The sequence below is a fragment of the Ostrea edulis genome, chromosome 3 (genome assembly GCF_947568905.1).
Source record: "Ostrea edulis chromosome 3, xbOstEdul1.1, whole genome shotgun sequence".
In the NCBI taxonomy this organism is placed as follows: Eukaryota; Metazoa; Mollusca; class Bivalvia; order Ostreida; family Ostreidae; genus Ostrea; species Ostrea edulis.
The window spans coordinates 1,250,871-1,277,603 of NC_079166.1; the positions used below are offsets into that span (position 1 = coordinate 1,250,871).

A 26,733-nucleotide genomic window follows, 5' to 3' on the forward strand; every position below is an offset into this window, starting at 1 on the left:
ATCGAATTGTAGAGAGCAATACATCAATTACAGTGCACATTAAATGAATTATTGCTCTCTACAATTGAATTGTAGTTTACACCAATTCAGTTGTTAATATCATCAATTCATTTGAAGAGAGCAACAATTCAATCATAGCGCACATCAATTCAGCAGAATAATTACTGCTATCACCAATTCAATTAATGTATGCAAAAATTCTGAAATGAAAATATGTTAAAATTATTTGAAGAGATCATTGACTTGTTGCATGCTTCAAATGAATTGATAGTATCTTCAAAATAATTAAAGATGCCTTACATTATTTGAGTTTATATTGATTTGGCACTCCATACAACTGAGCCAAAGACCTCAATAAGCTTGTCTGATCAGAATGTCATTGTTGCAAGTCCTCTTTCAATTTTTCATTTGGCATTTCAATGAAACTTAGTAGAAAGTATCTTTGAGTAAAGAACTTTTAAGTTTGTTCATTTCAGGTTCCATGCCACCCCCAAAAGGGAAATGGACCTTATATCAATTCATGAAATATAATAAAAACCAAAACATGTTAAAGCATCTGCCATATTCAAGTGGTCCAGTGTTTCTTAACAAAGAATGACTACCAGAAAACCATCCATATAAGAAGGTTAAACTTTTTTTTTCCCATTGAGACGTACCGGTAGTACATACACAAGAAAGATATTTCATTGAACTGAGAATCAATTCCAAAATACTTTTAAATAATTGTTATAATGAGGGTTTTAGGAGAAATCAACACCAATCATGGTTCAAAGAGTTATATTGTCTTAATCACATTAACTCTAAAATATTTAAACAATGTCACATGGCATAGTGTCTAAAACATATATATACAAGTATGTGGATGCATACTGTAATTTACATTATAGCAACCAACATGACTATTTTAGATCAGAACCTTTGCTTTGGCAACCATAGTCTATTAAAGCACAAGCACTTTAAGTATCAAAGACAATTCAATAAATACATGTATATAATTTATTACACAATCATACATATCTGACATTAATAATACGTATCAGAAGGTGCTAAACATTTTGAATATATAAATGCATAGTAAATAAAAAAACATTTCTGTAAACTTCTCCTGTGGTTAGCAAGTTTAACAGTACAAAGGTATGGCTTGGACAAAATTCATGGGTGTTTTTGTAGGGGATGGTGGAGTGGGATGGGAGACTTCAAAGAACAAATTCTGTTCATGAATAGCCTTTAGCATTCATACCAAATGAAATTCTGTAAAGCTCCACATTTAAAATATTTCAAGGATAAAAAAACACCCCCAGAAAATGCGAATACATGAAAATGTATCTGATGAGTTAAATACATAAAACTATGGAACAGAAATCAGCTGTCAATAAAAGCAAGTGTACAAAGTCATGGAAACAAATGTATATTCTACAACATCTTATGATGTTAAAGAATCATCAAATGCATCATGCACTCCCTCAGATATATGTAGAGATGATGAGCAGAGGTCCAGTCTCTCAAAGTGTCAGGCAAAGGCAGATCATGCTGATGCAAAATAGATGTTGCCACACATGTAAAATCTTCATTAATATCTTGGAAATTGTTTAAATATGAGTCTCTGTAAATGAGGCGCTGTATTTTGTTGAACTGCATAGAAGTATTGTGAAGCACCTAAAATCGAAAAAAAATCTATTATAATTGCACAATGAATCTCTAGACATATTCAACATACCCAGTATATAAATTGAACAAGAGGCCCACAGGCCTAAATTTATCGGTCACCCGAGTACTAGTGAAAAATTATCACTACTCCCAAGGGCTATGGAATCTAGAAATAATTTCCTGTTCTGAAATCTAATCTAAATTTTAACATTCAGCAAAAGTATAAAACAAGATGTGTTCTTACAACTTCAATGCCCTCATAAGTGCATACATTGATGAAAGCCTTCACATAATACAAGAGATGTTTGTAAAACACATATGCCCCCAGGGTGCAAAATTGAAAAGAGTTATACACACACAAATTATTTAATTGATAGTAGTATCATCAATGCAAAATATTGAGCGGACAATATCTTCCTATGTCAAGAGTGGATTGACCATGTGACCTCAAAATCAATAGGGGTCATCTTCTTCTGAAGATATACCAGTGTACCAAGTTTGATGTCTGTCAAGCAAAGGGTTCTCTAGACATTAAGTGGTCAGTGTATTCCTATGTCCAGTTTGATCTTTGACCATTTGACCTCAAAATCAAAAGGGGTCATCTACTCCTTAGGATGTACCAGTGTACCAAGTTTGATGTCTGTCAAGCAAAGGGTTCTCAAGATATTGAGCGGACAGTCTATTCCTATGTCCAGAGTAGATTGACCTTTGACCTGAAAAACAATATGGGTCCTCTTCTCATAATGAACCCACATATGAAATAGCATTATGATCAAGTGAATGGTTCGCAAGATATTGAGCAGACAACATGTGGTCTACCGACCGAATGACAGGTGCAAAGCAAAATATCCCTCTTCTTTGAAGGGGGGGGGGGGGCATAATAGGTATATAAACATTAAAAGATTATACTAATTTCGACCCATCCTAGAGTCAAAACTCTGGGTTGTGAAATTCATCATTTTTTGTACATCTTTTTCTGCTATTCCTTGGTATAAATGCATTAAGATTTTTTACAGTATCAGCAAACTTGCACATAAACACTATATTTTAAGTTTGGCTCCACCCTGGGGTCAGAACCCCTACCCCAGGGACCATGAAATTTACAATTGTGGTAAAGACTTCCTTCTGCACATCTTAATGCATTAATTTTTCCTAAACGTGCGGTTCTAGAGAAGAAGATTTTTGAAAATCGGTCAATTTTGGACAGTTTTTGCCCCACCTCTAAGGTCCTAGGGGTGCAGGAATCCTAAAATTTACAATTTATGTCCCCCTTGTCCCAAAGATGCTTCATACTAAATTTGAAAAGAATTGGACTGGTAGTTATTAAGAAGAAGTTAAAAATGTTCAATTGTTAACGCATGACAATGGACGACAACCAATTTAGTATCAGGGGTCCGTGTTTGCCCAACTTTCTAATTTGTATTACTTATATGAGTTATGAGATTGATCACTGTTCGTTCATCACCTTTCATTGTAATCCCAACCTAAGGGTCATGACATGACCTAACTTCAATTCACATACTGTATACCATCTTCTATTCATGACGATTAGTTGACAATTTAGCAATTTACAACTGGTTCTCGGTGACCAATATTCGCGACCAAGATAATCTTAAACAAATACAAAATACATTAATGATAAAGTTCTCGCAAACTTCACGAAAATTTCATGCGAATAAAAGTTGGTTTACAGTATCATGGGTATGCCTCAATATCAATATCACAAACATGACCTTGCTATTCTGGTTAAGAACCTTTTTAAAAGATATTCTTTTCTGAATGCATAAACCTACTTCATGGGCCACAATTTGACTAAACTTGAATCTACACTATGTCGTCAAGCTTTCATGAACATTTCAACTTGTCTAGCCAGTGGTTCTCAAGATAAAGATTTTTAAATGACCCCACCTATTTTTGCCTTTTCTTGATTATCTCCCCTTTGAAGGATGGGTGACCCTCCATTTAAACATCCAAATTATCCAACTTTGAAGGACTATTTGTGCCAAGTTTAATTGAACTTGGCCAGGTGGTTCTAGAGAAGATAAAATGCAGTTTACAAACAGACAGATAACAGACAAGAGGTGGTCAGAAAAGCTCACTTGATCTACTAATAATAAATATATCATGTCACTGTGTGCGTAAAATCTCACATAGATATATACATGTAGCACTATTTTATTTGTGTTACCTTGATTTGCTCCAGATTTTCCCTAAGTAACTGAATTGCCATTTCCTTCTAAACAGGATTCAATGAAATGCTGCAACGATTCCATTCTCTGTTCCAGGATCCACACAGATCTTTTGAGGACACCCTTAAAAAAATATGACAAAATCTCAAACTTTAAACTTCCATGCATGGAAATTTAACATCAGAGCAGATTCTGTCTCATTTCAATTCTTGTGTAAAAGGACTGTCTAGGGTAATTCCATACATTTTATATCCAGGTCCAAAAGGAAAACAAGTTCTCAGTGTTTAGAAATAATTATATTCTGTTGTAGTTGAACATGTTATAGATATAAAACATTATCTTATGAAATCCAAGGGCAGTGGTGGATTTAAGGGGGAGGGGAGATCCAAGGGCAGTGGTGGATTTAAGGGGGGGGGGGTTGCAGCCACCACCCCCCCCCCCCATAATTTTTCAAATTTAAGGTAAATCGTGGTATCTTGTTTAGAAAAGTATACTAAACGATAAAACTTATACTTATTTCACCTTATTAAAAATAAAAAATAGTACAAATGACTTAAATAGGAGATGTACTTCAAGCCCTATAAAATCTGTAAAAATCCAGGAGCTTCCGGGGGCTTTGCCCTCTGGGCCCCCATCAGGGCTTTGCTTTGGACCCCCTGGAGGCCTCAAAGCAGCCCCCAGACCACCTGACTAATAAAGTGGCGACATTAATATTTAGTAATTATTGTTAATTGAAACTGAAGCAATTTTTTGCCTTTGGTGTAACATGAGGTTAAAGATTAATATGATACTTTATCAAATTATCAGGAACTGAAGTTCTCTGATTGGTCCAGACTCTCTTTCCAAATGAGTGTAACTCAGAGTGAGTTCACCTCAAATGAAGTTCCAGGAGGTTTATTCGGGTTCCCCTCTTAAGAAACTGTAGATTTGTTTACAATTTTATCAACCAATCAAATTGCACATTTTAACGGATGTATCGTTGTGAAGATACACAATGGCAGACGCCAAGTATCAAAGAGACAAAACACCTTTATTACTTATTGATGGAATATTTATTGTTATAATACTCTTTTCCACTTTTTAAAAACAGTTTTGATTCAGAAACTGTTTACATATACCCAGTAATTATGGTGGGTTTTTATTTTACATAACACATCTTCTTTTGTGTTTATATTTGCTGGAGGCGGGAACTATATAGTCTATAGTGTCAAAAATGTTGTAAAATTCCTGATTATTCAATAAAATGTTTATTGACTTTTGAATTCAGTCTACTCTGTCTTGGTCAACCAATACCCGACTAGTTCTATATAGTTACAAGTAGACCTCATTAAAAGTCAATAATTGTATAATGTGATCAAGCCACTACGAATAGGAGAGAGCAATATCAGTTACATACAACAAATGAATTCTACAGTATATCTACAATTGAATTTAACTTTCCTAAACATTTATCACCATAGAACATTACAGACCAAAGGAGGGGGAATAGTGGTATTATTTGGTGAACAAAAGTTATTTTCCTTCCATTTAACATGACTGCATTTCAATTCACTTCCAGGGGGGGGGGGGGGGGGTTGTTCCATGAACATTTTCATAGTTATGTAACAGTTAAACTTTATGTTAAAAAAATAATAGGAGGGTCCCATCCCCCAATACTATGTGCCTGGGACTGTACAATTTAATTACATTCTAAAATATCATTATTGTGTCTCCATAATATACTATATAGATCTACAGAGAGACAATTGTACTGAGATGTTTGGCACACACCCCCCCCCCCATTCTTCGACCCCACCGAAAGCAACTGGATGACTGCGACATTCCTTATCTTATTTTGAGGACAACAGGCTACTACAACTAGCGACAAAGTTGTGTCACTTATACTTCTATCAGTGATAGGGTCATAATATACAAGTACATGTAGTGATTCATACATATTTATCTATCGGAGCATTTTCAAGCTACAAATAAATGATGGGGCTACAATGGCTTGAACACTCTTTCAAGAGGAAGATGCTGCATGGTGACATCAGTTGTAACAGGGAATTTAGAATGAATTCATTAAAACCCACTGACCCTAGTCTGTAAATATGGCCAATGTTAAGCTTTTTAGAGCTCCTAACAGATGATGAGGCACCTGACCGTTGCACATAATCACACATGTATGTTATTGTAGCCTTACCTCTATCCATGAGTCAATAAGTTGAATAACGGTTAGGTCTGTCAGACAAAAGTACTGTAAGCATACGTGCCGCTTGCGTCACGTGCTAATCTCTCTCAATGGGGTGCTTCTTTTCGTCACGCTTCAAATAATATCTGCTTTCACGCTTCAAATAATATCTGCCTTCACGCTTCATATAATATCTGCCAATCTGAAGTCGGAGATTATTATTGTGAATCCGAGTCAGACAAACGTTTTCTGTTTCAAGCGTCCAAATAATAATCTTGTCTTTTTGGCTGGTCCAGAATTATTATTGTCAGTACAGATTATATTTTGTAGCGTTCAAATAAAAAAGATAATTATTGTTGGTGATGTTCAGTAATTATTTTTGTGGTGGAAAGATTATATCTATAAAGATAATGTGTGACTTTAAATCGGGTCAGTTTTTATAATTATTGCGGCAGTATTTATAATTATGTAATAATGTCATAAATGAAGAATATTTTTATTTGGGGGATGAAATTATAATTTGGTGTCTGAGATTCGGGACAGATTATTATTATCGCTGCGATATAATAATAATAATATCGGCAAATGGGGGAAATTTTTATTTTTGGAAGAGATTATAATTTTGGTATTTTATATAGGGAAAAATAATAATAATGTGGGGGTACCCTACGGCTTTCCATAGAAAATAGAAATTTAGGAGATATTATTTTAACTGGTGACTTTATTGCCAGAACAGGTTGAGAAGATTACTATATAGCACGAAACAGTAACCTTCATATTCCAGTAAACCATAATAACTATAAACTGAATTAGCAATTGAGCAGAGAGTTAGCAAATATAATGCTGTTGATCTTAGAGGTAAAGACTTGTTAGAATTTTGCAAATATAACCAAATACCTATCTTAAATGGAACATGTTTTAATGATAGCTCAGGCAGTTTTACCTGTCTCAAACCCACTGGTTGTAGTGTAGTTGTTTAAGTATTTGTCCCACAAGATTTCCTCTATGAGATTTTAAAGCAATGTCAAATGAAAATCCTGCGTTTGCTGTTTAATTATAAATTTCATACATGTACAATATAGTTATGTGCATGTATAGCATGTAAATTGATTACTGTGCATGTACTTCATGTACATATGTTTAATGTGTATTTTATGTATTGATATATTTGACGGCTAACTCTCTGTTCATCATACAGTGTAGTTGTTTCTTTTTTCCTTTTTTTCCTTGTCATTTGTGTCTGTGATTTTGGACTTTGTGCATCTTAATGTTCCTCTATGGGCCCAAATTGGTTGAATGAATATTATATTCTATAGATTTCGCATAGCGAGACCTTCTATAATTAGAAAATAGAAAATCAATAGTGTTTGACAAGCGGTGTATTCTCGAGGTCACGCGATTGCATTTGAAATTGACACGATCATAACATGTCTTACTTGAGCATTACATTGAGTATCGTAAAATTTTGCCAAGAATTTAACCTTAAAAATAAAACATGTGACGATATATTTTGAGATCAGATGTGTTTAGGAAGGCGTGTTTGATATATTGTGCAATTTTGTGTCAAAGTGAATTGTTTTACTATAATATGATTATACCATATCATTAATTAATGTGCTATCTTAGTGGTATCCCCCTACTTCTACTGACTGGAACTTATAAGTAGAAAAACTAATATTAAAATTGATGAAGTATTGAAGAGAACGATTTAAGAAAATCGGGTTGACAAAGTATACTTCAGTTGTGCTATAACACCCCTCCCCCATTTTTTATGAAATCAGTGGTAGGCTAAGTGAAAACTTTTTATATTTCAAATTTGGATACAGATATAAAGTGGAAAACATGCTAATTTAGAGGTATTTTAATTTAAATTCATACAACATGTCAGGAGAAGAAATTTTCACGTGCAACTTAACGGAAAAGATAGCAATTTTAGTCGAGGGGAAGTATATCGATTGATCAAACAAACGTATTTAAAAGTCGGGGCCTTGTATCAATCGATCGGACTAGCGTGAAATGTGTATACATGTAACTTGCGGTTGACTTTGATATAAATTGCGAATTACTACTAGCTGCATTATTGATCGATAGTTACTTCATGTGATTAACAATACTCTTCTCATTGAATTCGCTCATCTCTAAATTTGATCGAAACTTTAAATCTTACCAGACTTCGTGTTGTAATTTTCACGAACATGTAAACAAATAAATCCTTTAAAACACCTATTTTTAAAAAAATAAAGGTTTAGATTTTACACTTCTCAGAATCGCCCCGTTCAATAACTTTGGTGCATATACTGTAACAAGACAGGCGAGGCTAACGAACAGTGATCAATCTCATAACTCATAAACAATGCCAAATAGAGTGTTGAGCAAACACGGACCACTGGAGAAGATAATTCAATGGACGAAACCATTAGTTATTATTGACAAATTACCTTTATGTGACAAAGTATATGATATATCACTGAGCCCCTTTCTATTACACGACTATTTTCCTGGTGATTGTAATAACAATTTTACCTTTGTCAATGCGTGATGTTTTAATACGGTATACATATACATGTATATGTAATTATTTTTCATTCCTTATTCATTATAATCGGAAGGATAACTAGAAAAGTATTGAGGTGTAACAATCATATTTGGGGTATATGCAAGTAGAATAAAACAGATTATCTGAATGAAATATAGCAAATAAACTGAGAGATGTTCATATCATTTAACTTGATCGAATATATCATCTCGCTCTGAAGAACGAGTGTATTGCTTTCCATATTTCGCACTACATGTACCTCTGCCTTTTGATACCCGAATAAATAATTGTTTTCACATGAAGATTGACCATGCAACTTTCTAAAGTCACTAACAGCAAGGTTATCAACTGGGTTTTTTTCTACAGCTTCTGTCAGCTTTTTCTATAACCATATATAAGAACGAGCGTTTAAAAAGCTCTAAATATAAATGCTATCTTACAAACTGAACTCATGATCACAAATATAGACATAGAATCTTCCGGCCTTCGAAACTAGTAACCTCCTTACATTTGTAATGAAATACTGCATCTAGCTGTTGATAAACGTTCTTTAGCCACGTGCCGGGTACATGTACTTTTGAAATGAAACCAGCCTACATGTATCAATGAAATACAATGACTACAACTTCTAAACTGGATTCATTAATTGCAAAAAATGTAAATCGACATGCAACTCTTCAATGATGAAACTTAAACAAACCCTGGGGTGGTTCTTTTCGTATAGATTTTGACTATGGATTGTACCGTTTACATAATCAAGACAAAGGATTTACGGTAGGTGTAACCGGTCAACAGCTCATGTTTTCACTTCAATGGTACCTAATCCTACGTATGCTGTGTCCAGTAATCTGTGTTTCTCATCATCATGATTTTGTATTCTTTATACGAATAATTAGAGTAATCACTTTTCACATCAATTACCCCCTTTCTGCTTAATAAAGTTCTTGTGCATCGTCCAATTTTCTGACGTACATAGCCCAATTCATCGATTCAAATGTCTCTTGTATTCCGAATCAAAACGACACTGAAACTTGTATTTCTATGACTACCATATGATTTTACGTTCACCCTTGCAATTCATTTAATCGAATTGGCAACGAAATACTCAAAACTGGCCACGAAATATCCTCCGGAATATCCTCATGTACGAAAACTACCAATTTCTATCGTTATCAATTCTATAATCTTGACATTTCCAATGTTTCAATATCTATATCAGCTGTAATGATAGCCATTTCCTCATGAATGCGATGCAGATGTCAACTATTTGCGTATGAATTTTGATAAATATACTATTGTAGAGTGGATTGAAACATACGTTGTGATAGACCAATTAGATGGTGTAATCTTTATCCAATCAGCATTGTTTAGCCATCCAATCATAATCTTAGTATAAGTAGCCAATCATTGTGGATCAACCTAAGGCCAAAGGATATAAATAGAGCCGTCCTGTCATCTTCGGCTAGTCTGTTGATACTCGAACTCGATTGAGGTCTTTAGACTGGTAGTATTGTGTTGGTATTCAGGACAAGCTTGGGGTTGTGTCGGAAAGCAACATAATTGTTAGCTAGGCCACTCAGCTCCTACGCTTGGTCCTTTGTGTCTTTAGAATTGTGTCTTGGTGACTTGTTTTAGGGATAGTATCTCGGTGACTTTCCCAGGTGATAGGACGGTAGAGAGCTTAGATTAGGTGGTTGCAGACTGTGTCGGGAAACAACAGAATTGTTTGTTATACCACACAGTCTGTAGCGACTTAAGGTCTATTCGTGATTTCTCGCATTGATTAGTCTGATTATTTTTTTTTACTATTAGCCCAAGGTTTGTTTAATGATCATCCAAGTAGGACCAATGAAACTATTATTCCTGGTTTTAGTCAGTTAGACTATCCTGGTTTATTTATTAACGTTAATGTTACTGTTCATGTTCGTCTGCAACGACGATAGATACATGACAGTAAGTGTATTATAATTGAACTTAATTTCTTAGGAAGGAAACCTAAGCAAACTCATATAATTTTTCTAAATATTTTTGTTAGGTAAATATGTTACACCCACCCACCCCCATCCCCAGATGGAAGTAGAATTAAAATATGAAGAAAAAAATGTGTGTTAGCGTAACATTATTATGCCCACATAATTTCAAAAAATGAAATTTATTTCTTAAATAAATTCTTGAAATTTCAGCAGTTCAGATATCGAGAGTTCGATATGCATAGTCGAGGCAGGCTACTGACAAATAAGACGGTGTTACAGGGATTTCAATGCTCTTCTTTAAAATCAGCATTTATGTACCGATTTTTACGACGGATCGCTCCGTTTGCCTGATCAAGACATAGCACCCACGGTGGGTGTAACCGGTCGACAGGGGATGCCTACTCCTCCTAGGTACCTGCTCCCACCTCTGGTATATCCAGGGTCCATGTTTGCAGTACTCTTAAATTTGTATTCTTTATAAGAGTTAATGAAATTGATCACTGTTCGTTTTCTTCGCTTTTTCGTTCTTGTATGATGCATTATTATTTTACTTTATACCCTCTACTAATTCACGACATGGTGAGCCAAAATTGGATTGGATTTATACTGGAAATATACATGTCCTTTATAAAATGAACTAGATATGCTGTCATAAGACAGTAATAGTTAGCCTTTAGATATACACCCCGTCATACTTGTGTAATTAGCAACGAACACATACCATATAACATACCCTATGTCATATATATTCTTGCTGCATATGCATTGAGTAAATGTTAGGTAAGTGTCCTGGTGTAATAAAAAAAAACTATTTCGAATTGTTGCAATATATCTAAAACACTGAAATCCTAACCCTTAAACAATATATATATTCCTGCTGCACATATCACGTGACCGGGGGTCATCTAAACCCCCATCATTTTTTGATTATTGAAATGTCTTTAAAATGGCGAATATTCCCAAACTTAAGCAAATGTATTCTTGTTGCTCTGAGCACCAGGTTTCGTGTGTCGTTTTTCCAGCCTATTTTGCACCCGAAGGGGAAAAAAGAAACTTCCAAAAACTTTTTTACATATTTAATGGACACCACCAATCCTCTCCCAAAAGAATATTTGACTATTGCATAAAATATATCAGGTGTTCTGGGATCAAGGTTTTCCTTCTGAAAATTGTCGTTTTCCAACCCTCAAATTGGCCCTCGGGATGAAAATGAAATTCCGAAAACATTGCTCATCTACAAGACTTCCCAAAGATGATTTGTCTACTGTGTAAATTGTACAGCGTAAGAGGAGAGTTCTGGGAACCAGGTTTTTGTACAAAAACGTCGTTATCGACCTCCCAATATGGCCCCAGGTTGAAAATGAAAATTCAGAAACTTTATTGTATATCTCCAGGACCCTACCAATCATCTACTAAAAGATTAATTGGCTATTGCGTAAAATATGAGAAGTTCTGCGAATCTTTTGTCAAATAGAAAAAATATTTGCGACCTCCATTTGGCCCCGCAGGTTAAAATTTTAAAAATTCTAAAACTTTATTGTACATCTACAGGACACCACCTATCAATTCCAAAAGATTAATTGCTACTGCTTAAGATAAAAAGAACAGTTTGAGGAAAAAAGAAAGTGTGACAGAGGGACGGACCAGGGTAACAACAATATACCCAACTTTCTTTGCAATGCGGGTAGGAAAATGTAGCAAAGTAGTTTTCTGACAATTAATGAAGCAACAACAAATAAACAAGTCATTTGTTTTAAAATTATCAGAAGATTCTTACCAAAATAAGAGTGTATCCGCGATGTATGTTTTCCATTCCAGCAATATAATGAAAACAGGTAGCTAATATGCACAATTGTATAGATAAGAAAGTGTTTTACAAATTCTTTACGTGGATATGGGCATGCCAAAACTGTTATCTTGAGTACTAGGAAGATGAATAATTCTAAAAGATAAGGCTCTAAATTGCTACCTATTTTGACATACACTAATCCCTATCAGCAAAGTGTATTTATTTTTAGTGAGCGAAACGATAAGACCGCTCAAAAGATTGTGCATTTGAGTCATGTGATTTGCTTTAATGATGAGGATTACCCATACTGCTCTTGGAAAACGTTGACACTGACTGTGGTATATATTGAACGTCATTAACAACCCCGTAGATAAAATAAACATGTTGCTTCCTTTCAAAAAGGACAGCAGTACGTATTCCATAACCGTGCGCTTCTAACAGAAAATTAATATTCTACCTTAAGAGAAAATGTGTTTTGATACAGCTTTCTTAAACCTCGAAACAAACAAATGTTTTATTATAGTTACATTTCCATATTTTACCTTCGATAGCTGTACCAATTGAAGTGATAGCGATTTCATCATGAATGTGAACAATGTGCTCATGACTCTTGATTAATATAATGCGACTAAGCTGGGAATATTCCTACTAAAATAAAAGTAAAATATAAATATGAAAAATAAATTCAACACATTTGATAAAATGTGTTTGTGTAAAACGTAGCAGTTCGTGCCATTATGTATTTTCAAAAAGGCAATTTATTTTATCTTAATTCATAAATCATTCCTATTGCTAGAACTGTAATGATATTTAGGCTTAAGGTATGGTATGTCAAACTTTACAATGTTTGATCTTTTCAGTTTGTATTGTATAACTTTCCGTTTGTATTATATGATTTTTTCCTTTGTATTGTATGTTTTCTATTCATATTGCATACTTTCCATTCGTATTCGATATTTTCCATTTGTATAATATATTTTTGAATTGCATTGTATAATTTATATTTGTATTGTAAGAATTTACAATTGTATTGTATCCGAGGGACTGTTAGGAAGTATGTCATTAGTTAACGTCACTTCGAGAATTATTCACTCATTGTGAGACATCACCAGCTGTAGGTGAAGTACCAAAGATATATATATCCTTAGCGCACAATACGAAAGCAGTGGAGATTCTTTAACGTGGCAGCACCTGTCGCAGCACGTGATCTCTGCTTTTAAGGTCATATTCGAAAGACCCGTGACTCTCATTTCTAAATACCGAGAGTATGACGAACGAGCAATCACTACCTATGTTTCATGCAGCAACAGCACGGGCGGAGCTCGAACTCACGACCACACGGTCCCGAACCAAAGGATATATCACCTGAACTACCGCAACCGTTTCCGTGTAGTACTAGTGAAACACTAGTTCATCAAAGATACCCCCAAACATTCTATTATTTGACATTTACCTATAAGGTCAAGGCCAAAGGTCATCCAAGATAACACGTGGCACACTGTCGCCATGTTATACCAACATACCAACTATTAAATGGCTATGTCAAAAGACAAAACGTTATGGTCCGGACACCAAAAATACCCAAAGAATATTATTATTTGGCCTAGTCATTTTATGTAAGGGTCAAACGTCTTAAAACATGACACACAACACACTGCCTTATCATGGTATATCAATCAATCAATCAATTAATGCTTTATTCTCATACATGTACAGTCATACTTTACAAAGAGGAGGTCGGAAAATACAGAATACTGCATATACAACATGTACAGGAATAAATATCTTTATATTACTATGTATAAAGTGGAGAAAAATTGATTCAACAAATGTACATTACCACGAAATCAAGTTTTATCCGAATGAGATTATTAAAGCTACGTAAAGTTCACAATTTCCTATACCACAAATAGACATTTATATAAATGTGGATTCTGAAAAATTCTAAAGGACTTTTAGTAAACTTGAAATCACAAAACTGCTCTCAAATCAATACCATCAAAACATGTGACTTTTCAACACTATACATGACCATTCCTTACGATAGATTAAAGACTAAACTTTTTGAAATCATAGAAAGTTGCTTTTTCATCAAAAATTGAAAAAGGAAATATTCCTATCTAGTGATCAGTCATTCGAAAACTTACTTTGTTAAACACCACTCTGGTTCCACGCAAAAGTACTGTGAACTTGAAATTAAAAATATGCTAGAGTTTCTCATTGACAATATCGTCGTGGTCTTTGGTGATCAGGTCTTCCAACAGTCTGTTAAAATTCCCATGGGCACGAATTGTGCTACTTTGTTAGCTGACCTGTTTTTATATTCAGATGAAGCAGAATTTATTCAAAAACTTCTACGTCAGAAGAAAAAATCTCTCGCTGTGGCCTTCAATTCGACATTTAGATATATCGACGACGTTTTATCTATTAACAATAATAACTTCCATTCATATGTCGATTCGATATACCCCTGTTAGCTCGAAATAAAAGACACCACAGAGTCGTCCACTTCTGCTTCATACTTAGATATTTTATTTAAAGTAGACATTAACGGCAAATGACAACACAACTGAATGACAAACGGGAAGATTTCAGCTTCCCCATCGTCAACTTTCCATATCTATGTAGCAATATTACTTTATCACCAGCAAATGGTGTTTATATCCCTCAAATGGTTCGATACGCAAGAGATTTTTCTGTGTATAGTCAGTTTTTAAATCGAGGCATGTTACTGACAAACAAGTTGATGGTAAAGGGGTTTCAACAGTCTCGATTGTGGTCAGCATTTCGCAAATTCTATGGTCGTCATAACGATCTAATTCGTCAATACAACCTCGCATTGGGTCAAATGCTGTCTGACGTGTTTCATACCGATTGTTAAGCCGTTCTTGGTACACTGATTTTGACTGTGGATAACTCCGCTTACCTGATCAGGATATGGGGTTCAAGGCGGGTGTGACTGGTCAACAGGGGATGCTTGCTCCTCCTAGGCACCTGATCCCACCTCTGGTGTGTCCAGGGGTCCGTGTTTGCCCAACTATCTATTTTGTATTGCTTGTAGGAGTTATGAGATTGATCACTGTTCGTTATCTTCACCTTGTATGAAATAAAACAAATCATGTAATAAGAATTTATGACAATTTTTTTCTGCATCAAAAATAAATGCATGATTGTACACATTTTTTTTTATTGTTTTAGAGGAGGAAAGTGTCGATTGGGTTAAGACTGATCTGTACAAAGGTGGCTTTTCTGTTGTACACATTTCAAAATACAATGGTAAGCATATTGAGTTCCTATAATTGATAATAGATAGTAAATGATTAAAATATACCATTCTGATTTATTCTAACACTGGGTACATTCATGGGTTTTTAGTGAATGATATAATAAATCATTTATTTATTCTAGAGTGATACAAAATGCAATCAAAACATGATCTATGAAAATCTATCTATTGATTAAATTATGGATATCATGAACTATTTAGTATTGTTATAATAAATTACCTAGATTTAGAAAGAAGTGTACAAATATGGGTTGCATTAAAATGCACTCTAAATTCATTGGAGATGTAGGGTTAATTAGACTAGTTCTAAGGGTTTAATGGTCCACTGATTTGTTTATTTTGTCTACTTTAAACCCCTGTTGAACTAGAAAGGTTTTCAAATATTTGAAACGATGTCACGATGGTTTTTTTGTGTGCCTTTTAACTTCCTTGTAAACATGTTAAAATGACTTGTCATATACTGTAAGGGTCGACCTGTGATCATTTACATTTTCATTAATCATATACTGTCGATTTGAAACAAATTGCAGAAGAAATATGAATTAACATCTCAAATTACATTAGGAACATCCTGAGGTATAGATATATGCATGTAACCATCCCAAAATCATTGTGTCCATGACTATTCAAAATCTGCCTTTAAAAAATTCCATATGCAATCTTTGAAATATTGGATCAGATAACTGATGCTATCACAATCATATGAAATGATGAACTGTTTTAATTTTTTCTTGTTATAATTAAAATTCAAAGAACTTTTATCTGTTTTTAAAGATTTTCTTTTCATGAATTAAATGGATTCATTAAAAAAAAAGGCACATTTCATTTCTTATTTGCTGTACCATTTCTTGAAGCTTATTATTGTTTACATATTATGTTGGATAAACATAGTAAAGGAAAGTAGAACGATTTCAGCAACATTTGAATAAAAACTGTAGGAGTAGATAAAAATGTTTAAAAAAGATCTTCCATAATTTGTGATTGGTTTTTATCCAACAAGTTGTTTGTTTTTATTTTTTGTCCTTGTGAAGGCTTCAGGATAGAAAACACATGTACAATATCCAGCAGCAGTCAATCGGGCTGCTCAACGATGACCTGATAGCCCAGTTGGTAAAGGGCGATAACTCCTATGCTGGAATTCCTCTACTGTATGTCTATTATACAAAGATTCCCCTAATATCACAGTTTATACATACTATATTCGTCCTATTGAGCACCCCGGGTGCTTAGAAAATTGGAGGGCGGAGGGGTGGTTATTTAGTACTATATGCTGAAATATTCCCATTAAATATACACATAAATTTTATTTCATTTCTTTTAACACTAATAATTAATCCATTCTTGTCTACATTAAAATATACAGTAGTAGCTATTACTTTCAATTTCACTTAAAACCGTTTGTGTCATAGACTAATACCACGTACGATTTACTAAACTTTCGGTTTCACTTTCGCAGCACAACTATGGCCGAGTATGAATATAGTATAGGGGATTTCATGTTTACAGAGATATCTATAATCTGGGATCCATTCCAGGGAGAAACTCTTAAAATAATAGAAATCAACAATCCTATGCATAAATATGCGATTGCTGTTGTAAAGGACGGTGCAGTAGTTGGACACGTGCCTCGAAAAATAAGTAAAGTTGTAGCATTATTTTTAACAACATTGGGGGGGGGGGGGGGGGGGCTTTGAAATGCAATGTAAATGGAAACTATCACTACTCCCAAGATACCGGTATTGGTGAACTAGAGATACCATGTATTATGAAATTCAGTGCGTAACCAAGAGATTGTTATAAAGATTAAAAACAAAAACTCTGTTATCAGAAAGGTGAGTAGTACTGTATTTCAAAGGGGGGGGTTAATTTTTGAGAGTTGAAAAAAGGCCCTTGGGGGTTTAAGGGGTAGGGGCACTCAATAGGTCAAATATTTATAAATAAACTGTTTTTATATACTGTTGACATTAAAAAATTGTCATTTTAACACATTTTTCTCATGTTTTATTACTCTGCTTTACGAAAATGTGTGGGTTTTTTATGTTAACCTATACTTCTGTTCTTATATGTTTGACATCTTAAAAAAGGTGGCAACACATACATTTGCTTTGGTTACTAATAAAAATCAAACTATACCGAGTGTAAATTAATACAGTGTTTCCACTTTCAATCATTAATATTGATAAGTCGCATAAGGGTAGAGCTACCTTGAATCTGCATAAATGGTATTAAACATGCAGTATGCAGGTATACATTCCACTGATTTATTGTTCCGTGTTCAGGTTGTGATTGCTGACTTTATGTTTTCCTAGTGTGTGTTTTACATAAAATCTTGTCTAAAGTATGCATGTACTTGCAGAGAAATTAATTTTAAAATAACACGTTTTATAATAGTTAACAAACACACACATGTGCATAGCTGGGCCTCCAAAAATGGAAAATGCAGATGCTTGGATATGTTTTGGTAGATGATTGAAATGGAATTCACAAATAAAATGTTGATAAATTAAAAAAAAATCATTGGCTAAGAAAAAGTGACAATGTTGAAAGTACTAAGGGCACAAACAGCATATGTGTACATGTGTGTGTACAAATGTATATTGTCCTCCTAAGAGGGGTAACATATATACATGTAAAATAAAATGGAGAATATGACATGGAGACAAAAACAAAAAGGACTTTAAATCTTGTGTGTTTTGGGGGATTGTAGCCAAAACTCTTGCATATCATTGCTACATTACTGTGTTAAAACCTGTAGTATGCATTATGTACAAGTATGTGTTTGATTTGTAAAAAATTGTCTCTAGGAGGAACAATCCTGCACATCATTTGTGGAAACGGAAGAGTTAGAGGCAGAACAGGTAGGGAACATAATTTTTATCTAAGATTATACCTCACCATCACATTGCAACGGTCTCTTTGAAATCAATCAGAAGTGACAAGTCTACATAAAGTAGAAAATGTATTTACATGTATATATGCATATATATTGTAAGCATGTATGTTTTGGAAAATGATAAATATGGCATTGAAAAAATAGGTTGATGATATTACTTAAGTAAAATAGTATTGTTCCATAGGTTGCCGCTTAGAAAAAGTTACAATGTTGAAAGTGCCAAGGGCACAAAGGGTGTCTGTAATTGTATGTGTGCAAGTGTATATTGTCCTCCTAAGTTGGGTAACATATATACATACAAAATAAAATGAGGTCCTCCTAAGAGGGGTAACATAAAAGATTAAGTGGAGAATATGACACAGAGACAAAAACTAAAATAACTTTTGATTAAATCTTGTATGTTTTAGGAGATTGTAGCCAAAGCTCTTGTTTATCATTGTAACATTACTGTGTTAAAACCTGTAATATGCATTATGTACATGTATGTGTTTGATGTGTAAAATTTTGTTTCTAGGAGGAACAATCATGAACATCATTAGTTGAAATGGGAGAGTTAGAGGCAGAACAGGTAGGGAACATAATTTACATCTAAGGTTATATATCACATATCACCATTACATCACAACAGACTGCTTGAAATGAAATATTTTAAAAATAAAAAAAAATCAAGGAGAATAACCATATAAAGTTCAAAGACTAATTCCAGTTATTAGTCCCCTACCGGTTTATAAAACGAAAGTGGATTTTAGGTTTCCTCTCTGTCCGTCTCTCTGTCAATCAGTCTGTCCCATTGGTTTCCCAGATATTTTTGCATAATGCTTGCGAGAATTCATTGAAACTTGTAGTGCAGTAGCTACAGATTGAGTTCAAGTTTCATATCGTTTGATGCATAAGTGTGAAAGAAATTATTTTTTATATTGTTATGTCTTTGTATTGATCAAGATTGGGATGTGTTCCAATGGAAAAGCTGTATAAGTAGGACATCTGAATAGATCGAGGCTGGGGTTGTGTAAATAATATTTTAATTAATTCCACATTTCAAATTCATTAATCGCAAAAGGAAAATATCAATAACTAGTGATACTAATCGTTCGCGAACAATTAGAGGGCTTCCCACCTTCCACCTGTTTTTCAGTAGTGTTCAAATGCTAAACAATTTCATTTGGATAGAAAAGAAATTCAAATTTGCCGCCTTGAGTGTTGAAGTGTTGGAGATTGAGGCCTTGGTTTCGCACGATAGTACCGGTCAAATATTTGGAAAAAAGGGGTGTGGGTGTTGGATAACCGGCACATATCGGGTAAAAGTGTAATATGACTTGTGCAGGTGTGTGGGGGTGACTTTAGACCTGTTAGATATGATATTTGGAGGTGTAAAGAAACCGGAAGTGACATTTTCAGAGATTACACATGTAGTGCTGACACTCTGCTCATGCATGCTGGGACTATGAGCCTCATGTTGAGAAGATGGTAGGAGTCTGTGCACTGGATTTTACCATATGTGTTATGGATTGTGGAATTTACAGTTTGTAATTGCCCATCCTATGTGTTCTAATTCACGGAGACAATGCCTTTCAGTCATTTCACCCAAGGAGGCATGCATATGGATTTAGGCTGTAAAAAAGAACCTCAAACAAAATGCCGTCTGGTGAATTAGATAAAGTTTCTGAGTGTAGGATCTGAACGGAGAATAGGAATACTGCATCCCATTTGACCCTGCAGGTAAGTGTTTATTTGTTTACAATGACAGTCGGGATGGAATGTCAAGGAGTTTAATTGTCGAGTAAAGTTGCATCATCATTATCATTAAAAAAACAACAACTGAACTTAGTCTTTATGTTGATGCAGGCAGACATTAATGAAATTCGGCACATGTTTTTTCATGAATGTAAATGGAAATATTTGATTTACAAGACAGTCAAGAAATGGAGAAAATGGGTGTAGGTCAGATGTGTATGTGTAGGTCAGATTAGCTAGAATCCTGTTGTTTGGGCATGTGACCGGTCAAAATGGTGTAAACAGCTGATCTAACATACAGATCACTTGAAGGGTGGGGGATTTCTTCCTTTGGGACGATAGGCGTGATGTGTGGGTTTGCCTTGCTCGTGGAGACTGGCCCCTTGATGTGTGGCCTTGATATTTGACCTTGACCCACTTTCAAGGTCAAACCTCGAAAACTCCATGACAGGGAAAACTTGACCTTGACCTCATTTTGAAGGTCAAAGAGGTCACGGGGCTTCGCACAAGTGGTCCCTCGTCTCTATCTAGATCCGTGAAAAAGTTGTGGGCTCGAATGACAACGTCAGAGACTTTCGGGGGCGAGAACCGTGCTTCAGGGTTCTCTGTGTCCCTGTGTCAACTTCTCTGTGCGAGAGTGTTTTATTGTGAATTCGTCGGCGAAGGTCTCGCGTCTCCACGACTTTCGGTCTAGTAGGAGTAGCGATAACAGGGTTTTCGATGCGAGTCGCCGACATTCGTGGTGTGGTAAAAGTTTTAGAATTGTAATTCAAGATATCGAGACCAATCGAGAATTCCTTGCTGACCCATGTGATATTTCGATGTTATCTGAAGAGGGAAAGAGAGTATAAAATGTGCCATTTTCTCGTCATTCTGGATGACCTTGACATGCTTTTCAAGGTCAAGGTCACCCAACCCATTCCAGTGTGTTACATCCCTCTACAACGAATACTTTAGGAGTCGTCAATTTTTTAGGTAGAAATCGCGAAACATAAGGGGGCATTAACTCCTTTTGACGGTCAGTTAATCCCTTCATTTAAAGTTCTTCGATTCTACTAATTGACCTGTAAAGGTTTCATCCTCCTATCATTTACGGTTAAAAAGTAGTAGCGATAACAATGATTTCTGCCAAAGGTCAGATAACTCCGTAAGGGGTCAAAGTTCCATGACGCAGGTTGAAATATATTCGTTTCTCAAGAAGTGCTATATCATGAACTTTAAAGTTTTCGATAAGTCTGAAGACGAAAAAAAAATTTCACGGCAGGAAAATAATAAACAGAACAATAACAATAGGACTGTCCACAGAAAGATGGAAAGCCCTAAAAATATGAATGAAATCTGTTAATCACACAAGTATTTTTCTGTACTCGGTGAGAGAGGTCTGAAAATTATAGAGTTTTGAATAAGATTATTTCATTTCTGAAAAAAAAAACTATATGAGACAACTGTATGAACTGTGAAAGATCAAACTATTATACTAATATTCAATACTGGTATTAAACATGGTAACATGTAGGGGTGCAATGATACGCTTGCCTCATGATACGATACGTTGTATGATACAGACTTGACAATACAATACGTATCACGATACTTTTAACATGCTACAAGTGTATCAATTTGAATGATAACTCATGAACAATGACGCTGGTTTTGGTATCATTTAATTGCACCTTACTGTTACAACTGCATGTCCAAAATGCTCCCGTATTTGGGATTAATGGTTCACAGGGCGAGAAATAATTCACTGGCACCACATTTTTCCATTTCCGGAAACCATCTTTATTTGGACAGGGTGTCTTATGGTAACCATCGTCCGTTTGTCTGTCCAGACCTTTTGGGCAAGATACATACTGAACAGTAACATCTAGGATTTTGCAACTTGGTACATTTGATCACCATAATGAGAGGAAGATGCCTAACATTTTTCAAGGTCAGAAATCGAAGGTTAAGGTCGTAGTATCACTAAGTAGGAAACCTTTGTGGGCAGGATACAGACCAAACCATAAATTCCAGGATATTTCAACTTTGTACATTCGATCACCATGACGAGAAGATGTCTATTGTTTTTCAAGGTCAAGTTCACAGTATCACTTAGTAGGAAAACCTTGTAGGTAGTATACAAACTGAACTGTTGGGGCTAAGACTGTCAAACTTGGTACACATACACCTTTTGCCAAGTGGAGAATGTCGACTGTTTCTCAAGATCAAAGGTCAAGATAGTAGTAGCAGGATAAAGACTGAACCATTGGAGCTGGTACTATCAAACTTGGTACACATATACACCTTATGCCAAATGAAAATATTACATAGAGAGTACATGATATGTTTCTATGATGCAAAGAAAGTATGTCACACCCTGACATTGATTGCTGATACTACTTGAAGCCATGTTCTACAAATCATAGTGTAAGGAAACACCTTATATTAGCTTTTCATGGGCATATTATGTACCATTCGTGGTACTCTTGTTACAACATACATGTAATCTTAAAGCCAAATTGGACAGTTCAAATTAATCCAGATAGAGAATACCAAACTGCGGTATAGTGTAAAATATCGTGAATCGAACCGTTGCATAAAATTACAGTGATATACCGTGTCTTGGTTAATCGTTGCACCCTTTGTGACATGATACCAATGTATTTAGTCACAGTTCAAGGGAGGGGGGGTGTATTCTTCTGTTCATGAGTTGAAATCAATCTAGCCTTACATTTCCAGTACTATTCACCGCTACTATATCAAGTGACCAGCTAATGAATCGATCTTTGCATGTACTAATAACAAACTTTTATATTGTATGTGATAATTTAACGCAATCTCAGGAAAACGGGGGGGGGGGGGGGGGGGGGGGGGGGGGGGCTACATGTTGCTACATGTATATGTACATTTCTGGAGATATATTTATAAATAATTTATTGTGATTTATTATATCATTTCATAACGGTCGGTTGTTATAACTCAAGAAAATCTTATAAAGTAAATATCCATACAAGTGCATACGGTGTAGGAAATAGAATTTCTCTTTTGTGTTTATCTCTGCTACCAAACATCAGAAATTTAATCCAATAACTCATGTTTTAGTACAAAGACATTCACTTGCAACATTCTGAAAAATAATTTTTAAATCAGGCATATATTTTTATATCAGAAATGAGTTGTCTTTAGCCATCACTAATTTGTATACAAGAGTTTCCCAAGTGACGTATAATTTTCGTAACTTCTTTTTCTGAAGAGTTCCAAAATTATCTAGTTCTGATATCCCATATTTATCTTTTAATAACATATAGATTATGTAATGTAGTTATATCAATTCAGATTTCGGGAAAGTCATCTTTTTGAAAGTGCTAAGCATATTGTATAGACACTTAGGTGTGATAAATCTAGTACATGTATATAATATTACAGGAAGAAAGACCTCTGGCAAAGACAAGAACAAAGGAGGGAGAACATTTCTGGAAATTTATGAAATCTTCAGTGTGTTTGGACACAGGAGCTATGATATCCATTCTGGTTGCCTCGGGATCGATTCTTGTGAATATAGAAAATTGGAAATTCAAATGTTGGTTATTTTACACTTTAAAAGTGCTTATTGCTTAGTCCAATATCTTGATAAATCTAGTCTTTTATGATTTTTCAGGCAAATTAAATCTCCAACACATGTATACATTTTTGATAAATTACCCCAAGAACTCTATATTTTTTCAAAATCAATATATATCTGAAGTAAATAAAACCATTTTTGTTGGGTCACACAATGAATAGAAATGACAGATGTAGTGCTTATATCAAGGAATTTCTGTAAACAGATGGTATTTTTTACACAGGTTTTAGCTCACCTGAGCCAAAAGCTCAAGTAAGCTTTTCTGATCAAAATGTGTCCGTTGTCTGTCGTCGTCGTAAAGTTTTCACGTTTTCGACTTCTTCTCAAGAACCGCTGGCCAATTTCAACCAAACTTGTCACAAAACATCCTTGGGTGAAGGACTTTCAAGTTTGCTCAAATTAAGGGCCATGTCTCGTTCAAAGGGAAGATAATCACAAAAATGCAAAAATAGGGTGGGGTCATTTAAAAATCTTCTTGTCAAGAACCACTGGACCAGAAAAGCTGAAATTTACATGAAAGCTTCCTGATATAGTGCAAATTCAAGTTTGTTCAAATAATGGCCCCCGGGGACTGGATGGGGCCACAATAAGGGATTAAAGTTTTACACACTGATATATAGGATAAATCTTTAAAAATCTTCTTCTCAAGAACTACTGAGCCAGAAAAGCTGAGATTTACATGAAATCATGGCCCCTGGGGGGTATGATGGGGCCACATTAGGGGATTAAAGATTTACGTACGAATATATAAGGATAATCTTCTTCTCAACAACCACTGAGCCATAAAAGCTAATATTTACATGAAAGCTCTCTGACATATATTTCAGATTTCAGTTTGTTAGAATCATGGCCCCCAGGGTAGGATGGGGTCATAAGGGGGATCAAAGTTTTACTTACAAATATATAGGGAAAATCTTTACGCACGAATATATAAAGAAAATCTTCTTCTCAAGAACCACTGAGCCAGAAAAGCTAATATTTACATGAAAGCTCTCTGACATATATTTCAGATTTCAGTTTGTTAGAATCATGGCCCCCAGGGTAGGATGGGGTCATAAGGGTGATCAAAGTTTTACTTACAAATATATAGGGAAAATCTTTAAATATGAGCTAAGGTGACTCAGGTGCGTGATGTGGCCATTGGGCCTCTTGTTTAAAGCCTTTCATAATTACCAAATTTAAAAATTGGTCTGAAACTGGAAGGTACAAACGAATCCAGTACCATTTTGAATATTCATAACCTAGTATGTTATGTTGACATGTTTTGTTTAGAATTTTGTTCAGAGAAATGTAGTTCAAATGATCACAAAATATACACTGTCGCTGGTTTTGGTATACATATAAAGGGTAAATCCTGGTTTACCATGTTCATAATATATGCCATGCAATAGAACTAAGTGCTCTGTTGTTTAAACTGTGTATTGTTATAGGATTTTCGTTTAGTGTTTATGACTATCTCATGTGAGCATTACTGCCTATGATATTTTCTCTTTAAATATAATTGTTTTGAAAATATGTTGATAAATGACCACTACAGTTTGATTCATATGTATATTATCTGAGTTCAAAATGTTCTCTTGTGTTTTGTCTTATTGAGATGATATATTGTGCTCTTTGACTTAATGATGCTGCTTTAAGGCATAATTGTTGGACCTATAATGTATTCATTTTTAAATGTATTGAAATATAATATTTGATAATAATGAGGCAATGCTATACTTGTTAGGGTAGTAATGCACCAATAATTCAAATGTACATTGATGTCTTACCCGAATGTTTTTGTCATGTCATATGTTTGAATCAACTTGCGAAACATTCTCTTTCTATACGAATTACATATGTACGAGTTAATTGTATAAGAGAGGATGGAACTCTTTTGTATTTTGAGTTAACGCACGTTTTTTCTTCGCGCCAGCAATGTTTAGAGCATTCTGTGTATTCATCTTTTCTTTTTGGTTCGCCACGGTGTAAGTATTTACATTTATTTGTAAAGCATTTGTACTTATCGTGCTGATATATTTGTATTTTCAATTATGATCTATTGTTTACATTTGCACATTATTGCACATCGAATTGAGTTGTGTCAATCATACGCATGCAACATGTGTTTAGTCAAGAGTCAGCATAATTATCTTTAAGTCATAAGTAATTGATGGTATTGCTGCAATACATACTTGATTCTTGTAAATATTACTGATTTATTCAATTCCTACATTCTACGGTTCACCATTAGTGTCATAGTTGTATCGGCATAAGTTACCTTCTGCTATGTGTGTCATTCATCTCAATATTTGATACTGAATTAATTAGATATCAGATGACTTTATATTTCATTTGGAGGATACCATGCATGTATTTGCATGTTATATACATTGTATATTGATGTGTGTTATGATTGTGAACTTATGATTGTTTTGTTTTGTTTGTAGCCTTTTACCACTTTCACTTTCACTTGCACCTGTGCAACATTAAAAGGCGGTTAGCTATCTGCAGACTTCGTCTTGTCTATGGCAGAATAGTTTTTATTTGGTTACAATTTTGGTTTTTGATAAGAATTTTAGGTCATATAGGTAATCTCTGGTGACCTGTCTTCTGAGTAAATTCAGGTAACAATTGAACATTTTGTAAGAAAAACGTATGCATAGTCAGGTAGAGGAGGAAGGCCTTTACTAAAAATGTAGATGTCGTAATCCATGGGGAAGGGTTTCTGACTCTGGGGTAAGACCAAACTTGGTATACATAGTGCATATGTGTTAAAGGCATAGGATCTATCTTTTATCTCAAAAATGACATCACAATATTTTGCAAGAAGAACTCCAAAAAACAAATTTGTAGTATTAATTATGAGTTATCTATAGCTGCAGCGCTTTGAAATTTAAGTCATTTTTACGTTTTAGCCCTATTTAAATTTT

The 26,733-nt window shown here is 34.7% G+C and overlaps 1 protein-coding gene and 3 long non-coding RNA genes across 4 annotated transcripts in view; 2 read left to right on the forward strand and 2 right to left on the reverse strand.

Annotated features, from left to right (window-relative positions):
* The window catches only part of LOC125673422 (delta-like protein D), a 29,691-nt gene extending 17,327 nt beyond the window's left edge, over positions 1-12,364 (reverse strand). Inside the window, exon 1 of the mRNA XM_056159689.1 lies at positions 12,293-12,364. Within this exon, the coding sequence (XP_056015664.1) occupies positions 12,293-12,328 (36 nt within the window). The 5' untranslated portion in view covers positions 12,329-12,364. The remainder of the gene's footprint in view (positions 1-12,292) is intronic.
* On the reverse strand, positions 986-6,332 carry LOC125673414 (uncharacterized). The gene is made up of 3 exons (XR_007369523.2): positions 6,019-6,332; positions 3,836-3,959; positions 986-1,656 (listed from the first exon to the last, which is right to left on the reverse strand). It is a non-coding gene; the product is annotated as an uncharacterized LOC125673414 (long non-coding RNA).
* A 6,030-nt stretch (positions 12,365-18,394) lies between the features above and the next one.
* LOC125673415 (uncharacterized) lies at positions 18,395-20,162 on the forward strand. Its single transcript, XR_007369526.2, has 3 exons — positions 18,395-18,448; positions 18,998-19,051; positions 20,059-20,162. It is a non-coding gene; the product is annotated as an uncharacterized LOC125673415 (long non-coding RNA).
* A 5,525-nt stretch (positions 20,163-25,687) lies between these two features.
* On the forward strand, positions 25,688-26,309 carry LOC130053106 (uncharacterized). Its single transcript, XR_008801574.1, has 2 exons — positions 25,688-25,788; positions 26,251-26,309. It is a non-coding gene; the product is annotated as an uncharacterized LOC130053106 (long non-coding RNA).
* The last annotated feature ends 424 nt before the right edge of the window (positions 26,310-26,733 follow it).